General features: G+C 67.1%; 1 protein-coding gene across 1 annotated transcript in view; it reads left to right on the forward strand.

Annotated features, from left to right (window-relative positions):
• The window catches only part of WNT10A (Wnt family member 10A), an 11,236-nt gene extending 8,075 nt beyond the window's left edge, over window positions 1-3,161 (forward strand). The window contains exon 3 of the mRNA XM_025195324.1: window positions 2,672-3,161. Within this exon, the coding sequence (XP_025051109.1) occupies window positions 2,672-3,139 (468 nt within the window). The 3' untranslated portion in view covers window positions 3,140-3,161. The remainder of the gene's footprint in view (window positions 1-2,671) is intronic.
• Window positions 3,162-9,262: the final 6,101 nt, after the last annotated feature.

Genomic DNA, 9,262 nt, shown 5'->3' on the forward strand with positions numbered 1-9,262 from the left:
CCCCGGGGGAGAATGGCCACGTGGTGGGCGCTGCGCTGGCCTGGGGGGTCCCCGGCGTGGGCCAGGGCCCACTGAGCAGCACGGCAGACCTGCAGCCCCCCAGCCCCAGCCCTGATGCCCCCAGAGCCCGGGTATCGGTCACCTCCGTGGGCCTGGGGTCTGCCCTGCGGGCTCTGGAGGGGTCTTGCCAGCCGGGGTCACTCCCTGCTCAGACAAGCCCTGCCCTGCCCCTCTCCCCCACCCTGCACACGGGGCTGGGAGGGAATCCCCCCCCATTGCTGCTCCATGGGTCAGGGGGTTGAAGCCCCCCACTAACCCCCTGACAGCAGCAGGATGTTGGCGGCTACGGCCCCTCTGTGTCCCAGGGGTGGGGGCTGTGTCGGGGCGACGGTGTTGTGTGGCTCTGAGGTTGCACACGGGGTTTGCCTTGGACGGAGCTGATCCTGCCCCAGGTTGGATGTGACCGTGCAGCTCCCTGCGGGCCCCACAGCTCGAGGACTCCTCTGACAGTGCTAAGGGGCAGGTGGCATGGCATGGCATGGCACGGTGCAGCCCCTGGGCATGCTGCCATGGTGCCAGGCCCCCTGAGCGGGCAGGAGTCCAGGGTGGGATGAAGGGGTCGGAGGTCTTGGCCAGGCTTGCCAAGCCCGAGGGCAGCAGAGAGAGGGGTGATAGCATCAGACAGGAGGCAGGGGAGGGAGGGTGCAGCCTCTATTCTGCAAATATTCTCCCTCCACCAAGGGCCGTCTCCTGTGACCCCCACCCCACGGACACCAGCCCCCGGGAGCATGCCCCTGCCACCAGGCCTGGCCACAGCCGGCCCGCCCTGCACCGGACACCCCCAAACCGGGCCACGGCCCCGCTCACTGGGGGAGCCCGCAGCGCCGCGGTTGCCAGCTGGAAGCCTCCAGCGCCCACGCATTGGCTGCCGGTGGCTGTTCCTGCGGAGAAAACGGGGGCGGGGGGGGCGGGCTCCGTGCCTTCCGGGTCCCCGTGGACATCACACGGGAAGGGATGGGCTGGGGCTTGGCATGGTCAAGTGGCAGAGCTGGGTGGGGGTCTCCGGCCCTGGGGACCCAGACAACGTCCAGCCTCTGCAGGGAGAGGAGAGCGGCTGGGTGCAGAGCCCCCAGGGCCGGGCGTTTCATCCTGGCCGAGGTCCGCCAGGGATTGAGGCCCCTCTTGAGTCCTGACTCTGCGCCCCCCAGGCCTGTCCTTCCCCCCGCAGGTGCCCGCGCTCTGCGAGCCACGTCGTCCCCTCGCCTGAGTCCAGCCCGGGGCAGATCCCTGTGACTGGTGACACCAGGGTCCCTGCCGCAGGGTTGTGCCCTGGGCCACATTGCATGTGCACATGCGTGCACGCGCCGTCCTGGCCTCACCAGCGCACCCCACTGGGACCCTGGCGTCGCTGCCCTGGGATTTACCCGGTGGCCTCTGAGGCTTAGCCCCATGCCGGGGCCGCCTCGCCTGCAGCGGGTGCTGGAAGAAGGGGTGCTGGGTGCTGGCTCCACTGTGGGTAGTTCAAACCATGCCAGGCTGTGGTGTGCCATGCCGTGCCGTGCCGTGCCATGCCATGCTACAGTGTGATCTGCTGTGTCCTGCCATGCTGAGCTGTGCCATGCTGTGTGCCGTGCTGTGCTGCATCATGTTTTGTCAGTCTGTACTGTGCCAGGCTGGCTTGCAGTGCCATGCCATGCCATGCTGTGCTGTGCTGTGCCACGTGTCGTGCTGTGCCCCGCCATGCTACGATGTGCCATGTCATGCTGTGCTGTGCCATGCCCTACCGTGCTATGACATGCTGTGCCATGTTGTTTCATGACATGCCATGCTACGATATGCTTTGCCATGCCCTACCATGCTATAGCATGCTGTGCCACATTGCATCATGCTGTGCTATGCCATGCTATGCTGTGTTATGCCATGCCATGCCATGTTATGCCATGCCCTATCGTGCTATGACATGCTTTGCCATGGGGTGTCATGCTGTGCTATGCCATGCTATGCTATGTTGTGCTGTGCCATGCTGTGCTGTGCCATACCATGGCATGCCATTCTGTGCTGTGCTGTGTCACGCTGTGCTGTTCCATGTTATGCTGTGTTATGCTATTCTGTGCTGTGCTATGACATGTTGTGCCGTGCCATGTTGTGTTGTGCCATGCTGTGCTGTGTCATAACATGCCTTGCTGTGCTATGTCACACTGTGCTGTGCCATGCTATGATGTGCCGTGCCGTGCCGTGCCATGCTAGGCCATGCCATGCTGTGTAGTGTCATGCTGTGATATGCTGTTCCATGCGGTGTCAAGTCATACCATGCTGTGACCTGTGATGCCATGCACTATGATGCTATGCTGTGCCATGCCCTACCATATCATGCTACGATGTGCCATGCTGTGCATGCCATGCCATGCCATGCCATACCATACTACGACATGCCATGTTGTGAAGTGTCATGCTGTGTTATGCCACTCCCTGCGGTGCCAAGCTATACCATGCTATGACAAGCGGTGCCATGCCCTACCATGTCATGCCATGCTGCAGTGTGCTATGCCATGCCATACTGTATTGTCATGCTGTGCCACGCCCTACCATGCTTTGACACGCTGCACCACATCACGTCATGCCATGTGCCGTGCCATGCCATGCCAACACCCGTGTCCGCTCGCGCCCGCAGGTGGTGCTGGACAACATGCGGCGGAAGTGCAAGTGCCACGGCACGTCGGGCAGCTGCCAGCTGAAGACGTGCTGGCAGGTGACCCCCGAGTTCCGGCGTGTGGGCACGCTGCTCAGGGACCGCTTCTTCGGGGCCACGCTCATCCGCCCGCACAACCGCAACGCGGGGCAGCTAGAGCCCGGCCACGTGCGGCACCGGCGCCGCGCCGGTGTGGGAGACCTGGTCTACTTCGAGAAGTCGCCCGACTTCTGTGAGCGGGAGCCAGCGCTGGACTCGCTGGGCACCCGCGGGCGCCTCTGCAACAAGACCAGCCCGGGCATGGACAACTGCGAGAGCCTGTGCTGCGGGCGCGGGCACAACATCCTGCGCCAGACGCGCAGCGAGCGCTGCCATTGCAAGTTCCACTGGTGCTGCTTCGTGGCCTGCGACGAGTGCCGTGTCACCGAGTGGGTCAACGTCTGCAAGTAGCGCCCCCCCCATGCACGGAAACCCCCCCGGCCACGCCGCCACGTGCCATAGGCCAGGAGGGGGAGCGGAGCTGGTAGGGGCTCCCTGCCCCACCCCGGCTGCGGGGAGGGGGCACAGCAGGGGTGTGGAGCGGAGACGGCGCGGTGCGTGTCTGGGGGGCCAGGCCTGCTCCCAGTGGGGCTCAGGACTGGGCACAGCGGGGGCCCGGGCCCTCTGGCCAGGGGCAGGGGCCAGACGGGGAGGAGCCGGTGCCCGCTGCGGCGCGGCCCACGCAGCGTGAATCATGCAGCTGGCATCTCCCTGCCCCTCCCCGGCTTCGCCCCTGGGCTATGAAAAGCAAAGCAAAGCGGCAGGGAGAGGCAGGGCCGTGGCCCCGTCTGCCCGGGCTCTACCACGCTCGTCTTGTCTGGGCTGGGGGGCCGCAGCCGAACCCCTGCGGGCAGACCCGGATCATGGGCACCTGCTCCACCGGGCACGGACCAGCCCCCCGGGTCTCCCAGCAGGTTGTGGGGGCAGGAGACCACCTGAACCCCGGGGCCACACGGGAGACGAGGGGCTGAGCCATCGCCAGGGGCTGCCGTGGGGACCCCGAACAGTGGTGCTGGCAGGTTGGGTACCCAGGATCCCCTTCTGCCCGGCTGCTGCCCCGGGCACGTCTGCAGCCCCCCACTCGGGTCCACCGAGGGCTCGGGCCCCGGAGCCAGGCACCTCTGGCAGCCTGGCTCCAAAGCAAGCACGTTGCCTTGCGTGACATGCACCGGTCCTGGAACAGGGGCGGGCATCATCGGCGTGGGCACGCTGTCCGGTCCCTGCCTGCATCCCGATGCCTGGTCTCCGGGCCCGGTGATCAGCGCCCCGCTGGCATTCCCCGCCAGCTGCCTCTGCAGAGCAGTGAGGTGCTTTGCTGGGAGCATCGCGGGGTCCTGGAGCCCCCTGCACCCCCACGGCCTGGGGCTGGGTCTCACGGCTTCCACCTTCCTGAGCAGCCCACATGCCCTTGACCTTTGTGGCTGCACCGGAGGCTTCAGGGCCTGAAGCAGCAGCTGGATGGAGCCCACTGGGGTTCAAGACAATGTCGTGGGCCTGATCCTCAGCCTGGAGAGTCCCCGGTTTCCCCTAGCCCCAGTCTGGGGGGCCCGTGCCTCCCCTGCTCCTGGGTGGGGAGCTCTCCCCTGGGATGGGACTTTCCCCGGAGACGAGGGCGGCCCGGTGTGAGTAACTGCTCTGGTATTCGCTCCCCGCTTGCACGCTCCAAGCCTGCTCACCGCGCTCGTGCCCCCGGGCACAGGCAGGGAACGCCCAGCCCCGGCCCGCTCCGTTCGGTCCCTGGGCCCGTGTGTGGCCAGGGGGCTGCACCCGGGTGACCCCCCACCCTGGGGACAGGGGGCTGACATGGGGCAGCTGCCCCAAGATGCCCTCAAGCTGCATGGCCCTGCTTGCTTTGGGGGGCATGGATCCCGGGCTCTCTGGGCAGAGAACCCAGAAGTCCTGGGACCTCCCTCCCAGTGGGGCGTGTGGACGGACTGGAGCAGACTGGCCCCTACCCCCCGCAGACTGGCCCCTACCCCCCCCCCCATGATACCCGTGTCCCAGGCTGGCGGGGCTCCGGCCCCTTCACCCCAGCGCTTGCACGGCCAGGTTCACCTGCAGGGGGTGCTCTCGCACCAGCCCCCGACTCCCGCCGTGGTGCCATTGGCCGACCCCCCTGTCAAGTGGCATCACTTCTGCTCCTCGATTGGTCGGTGGTTCATTGAAGGTGGCAGCCTTGGGTGGTTTTCGGGGTTGCCATTGGCTGAGAGGTGCCGCGCTCCCACCCCCTATAGGTGTGGGCGTGTCCTGGTCGTTATTGGGGCAATAAAGCCCAGCGGGCGGCCAGGCCAGTCTGGTCTGGGGAGCCCCCGAAGGGGCCTGATCCCAGCACGGGAGGGCCAGGGCCAGGGAGCCACCTCCAGCTAGAGCAGAATCAGGATCGGGGCCACGGGGGGAGCAAAGGTGGGGGGAGAAGGAAGCCGGGCCGGGAGGCGCCGACATGAAAGCGCAGTGAGGCAGGGCGGATGAAAGGCCCCGCGCCCCTGCCCGGGGTGCACTTCAAGGGGCCGGGTGGAGCTGGGAGCCCTGTAATCCCGACGCTGCCTGCTCTCATGTGGTTGCCTGCAGCTGCCTGCGGTCGCCCCAGCCCCGCTGCTCCGCTCCGCGCAGGGACTTTCCAGCTGGGGGGAGAGGGGGGGGGACTTAATGACAGCCTGGGAGGTGCCCGCCAGCGCCCTGTAATCACCGCACAGGGGGCGGCGGGCATGGAGCACGTGCAGGGCCACGGAGACCCCAGGGGAGCGGGGAGCCCCTCTGGGGGGGGCTGCAGGTCGGGAGTGAGGGGCCGACCTGCAGCCGGGGGGTGCATGATGCCCAGGATAAAGGGAAGAGGGCAGCTGAGCCCTAAGCCCAGCGGTGGGGGGTATCCAGGCTGCAACCCCCTTGCTCTTTGCCCCGCTCTGTCTGGTGGCATCAGGCTTCAAGTGCAAACCTCAAGAGCCCCAAATGGGGCTTCCCCCCTCACCAGATACCGGGGCCACCGGCTCCCACTCTGCAGCCAGGCCTGGACCTGAGCCTCGCTCCACCCCTGGCACGGGGTGGGGGTTGTGCAGCCCCCGGGGCCAGTGTGCACGCTGGGTGATGGGGGCCCTATCCCGGCCTGGCCCCCAGGGAAGCCAGAAGCTGGCAGGGCCCCACAGCAGCCCCACCCCAGGTGCCAGCAGCTCCCGTCGCTCCCGCAGCCAGAGGCACCCGGGCACGTAAGCTGGGGTGGGAGCACGTGGCCGTGCGCTGGGTGCCGCCGGGGACAGGGGACACCGGGCCGCTTGCAGCCCGTCAACCCCATTGAACCTCGTGGCTCAGCCCTGCCGTGCTCAGCGCCCTTCACCCGTCCCTGCTGGCTCCCCCTTTGCCCCATTTCTCAGGCTCAGCCCCACCTCCCATTGGTGCTCCATATGTCTGGGGGTTGAAGCCCCCCACAGAGGCGCTGGGTGCTGGGGCTGTGCCAATGCTCCTGCTGGGACGCAACCCCACAGGGTCCTGGCTACAGGCTTTTGCCCCACACTCATGCTGCCTTGTGGGGGAAGGCAGGGTTTTGCCCCCTGCTCAGCCTGGCCCGGCCTTGGGGGGGTTTCCCCTCCTTCTGCAGCACGGCCTGGGCCTGGGCTCTCTGCAGCGCCCACCACCCCCCGGCAGCAGCAGGACGCTGGGTTGCGGACCCCGCTGTGTCCTGGGGGCGGGGGCGATGCCCGGGGCTGTGTCGGGGCGACGGTGTTGTGCGGCTCTGAGCTTGCACACGGGTTTATCTGGGCGGGTCTGATCCGACCTCGACCCCGCAGCTCCCTGCTGTCTCTGATTCAGTTTGTCTCTAAGGGGCACTTCAGCCTTCGGCCAGACAGCTGCGGTGGGCACCGGGCTCGGGGCCTTCTCCTGAGACGGGGGAACCCCTCGGATACCCACGGGCTTTCCTGGAAGCTCCTGCCCACACAAGGGGCACAGCCCATGGGTCTTGTACCCAGCCCCATCAGCCCTCCGGGACTCCCCAGCACGGCCCCAGGGCCCTTCCCTGGGTGCAGATGGGCTGGAGGGGAGGCAGAGCCGGGTGCAGGCCTGGAGGAAGCTTCCTGGCTCCTGGCAGCTGAGTGCAGCACCCGCCCTGGCACGTCCCTTTCTGGAGCTGGGGGGCACGAGGTCCCCACAAGCTGGGCAGGCCAAGGGCACCCTGTGGCCTCCCCCTGGAGCCATAGGGAAATGCCTGCCCGCCTGGCTCTGCTTCCCGCACCCCAGCCCCAGCTCCGGCGCCTGTGGCTAATTCCAGCCTCCCGTCCGGGCGAGGCTGCGTCGTGCCCATGACGCACCCCAGAGGTGGCTGCATCTCAGGCTGGGCCTGGACGTGCGTCAGCCCCTGCGCCGCCGGGGCCTGCGGGGCCGGAGCAGCTGGGGAGCATTGCAGAGAGGCGCTAATTATTTAAGGCGGGACGGGATAGGGTAGGCGCTGCACCGGGGGGGCCGCGGGCTGGCTCCCAGGCCGGCTCTGCTCCCACACGCTGGGCCCTGCTCGGCATCTCGCCGGCGCTTTCATGTCAGGGATTCACGCCAGCTTTGCATAACGAGCGCCGGCAACGCAGGGGGAACATGGGGAGTGGGGGCTGCTATGGGGCCCAGGCGCCTGGGCCGGGGACAAGGAGCCTGGCCAGGGTGCCAGGGGCAAGGGGACCATGCCAGTCCTCCCTGGGCGATGGCTGCAATCCCCCCCTGCCTCTCCTCCAGGCTGACTCCCACCGTGCCCCTGCCAGCCGTCCCGCACGGGCCCTGATCCGGGACCCCCAGCTGCACTCGCTGCTCTGGGTGCCCCCCAGGAGACACAGACTGCAAGACGAGGAGCCCCCCCACCCCTGCCCTGGTGCCCAGGACAGCACTGAGCGGCAGGCACTTGGAGCAGACGTGCTCAGGCAACCAAAGAAATCCCAGACTCCCAGCGCCGCGGGGCCGGCAGGGAGCGGCAGGGTCACATCCAGCCCGAGGTAGGATCAGCCCAAGACAAACCCCGTGTGCCACCTTGGAGCCGGACAACACCGTCGCCTCTGACAGCCCCCGGCATCGCCCCCGCCCCGGGGTAAAGGGGGGCCGCGGCCCTACCTGCACCCCGGCTTTGAGGAGGGCTCAGGGGAGCAGGCAGGACAAGCCCAGCCCAGCCAGAGCCCTCGGCACTGGGGGGAGCCCCCCAGGTGGAGAAGCACGGGGGTGTCTGGGAGCTGGCAGCTGCTGCCCGGCCCTGGGGAAAGGCAAGGATCAGCGGGGCCATGACCAGCTCCAGGGACCAGCGACCCCCCCACTTCCAGTCCGGCGGGGTCCCCGTGCTCCCACACACACTGCCCTGGTGCTGGGGGGTGCTGGGCTGGCCCTGTGTGCCCCGAGGCACCACGGGGGAGATACCGAGGTGTCTGGGCACCTTGAGGCCCCTGCCCCTCTTCCACTCTGGGGTGCGGCCTGGCCTGGTCCAGCCCTGACCTCCCCGGCAGGGCCACGGGGACCCCCTTATCCCAACCCCAGAGGGCAAGAGCTGGAGGGGCCACCCCCCGCTGCCCCGAGCACCCCCGTCGCCGGAGCCGCGTGGCAGCGCCAGGCCTATGATTAACGGTACAGTTCAGCCTCGTTCCGCAGCACACGGCAATTACACGCAGTGCAACCCCCAATTAGCTGAGGGAGTGGAAATAAGTGTGTGTGCCTGTGTATGTGCGTGCTTGTGCGTCTGTGTGCGTGCGCGTGGATACGTGTGCATGTGTACATGCCTCTGTATGTGTGTATGCATGCATGCATGTGCCTCCGTACGTGTGTGAGCATGCATCCCCCTCTGTGCGCACACGTAGACATGCATGTACTCCATCGAAGCATGTGTGCTTACATGTGCGTGCATGCACCTGCGTGTACATGTGTGCTGCAAGCATGGACCTGTGTGTTCCTGCATGCATACATGGGTGAAAACGTGTGTGCATCCATATGTGTGCATGCATGTGTGTATGTGTACATGCATGTGCATGCGTGTGTGCCTGCATGCCTGTACTGCATACCAGTACGTGTGTGCATGCGGGTAGGAACCAGGGAGATTCTGTGCCCCACTAATGCCACGTCAGGGCCGGACGTGCCATGCTTGGTGTCCAGCTGCCTTGGCCTCCCCTCGTCCTGTCTCCCCCTCCTCAGCCCCTGGAGGTCACGTGTGTGTTGGCGTGTTCCCCTGGTTACCACATCTCTTGCAGGGTTTCCAGCCCCCTCCCCCGAGATCCCCCAGCCCCTACTGCTCCACCCGGGGAGCCAATAGCTCCAGACCCTGTGGTCCAGGGACCTGCACAGTGCCCGGAGGCCTGGGTTACATGCGTGGCTGCGGCTGCTCTCATGATGTGTCCTGGGGGTGGGGGGAGCTGACAGGAGCACCCCAAGCCCCACTCCTCCAAGCTGGGCCTAGGTGCCTTGCAACCCCCCACCTGCGGCAGAGGCAGATATGCCCACACCTGGGTGGGCAGGGGACGGTTGCGATCCCTCCAGGCTGCACAACAGGCTCCCCCCCCCCCCCCCCCTCGGGCCGGGGGGGCGGGC

Source organism: Alligator sinensis, unplaced genomic scaffold (genome assembly GCF_000455745.1).
Source record: "Alligator sinensis unplaced genomic scaffold, ASM45574v1 scaffold1765_1, whole genome shotgun sequence".
Classification (NCBI taxonomy): Eukaryota; Metazoa; Chordata; order Crocodylia; family Alligatoridae; genus Alligator; species Alligator sinensis.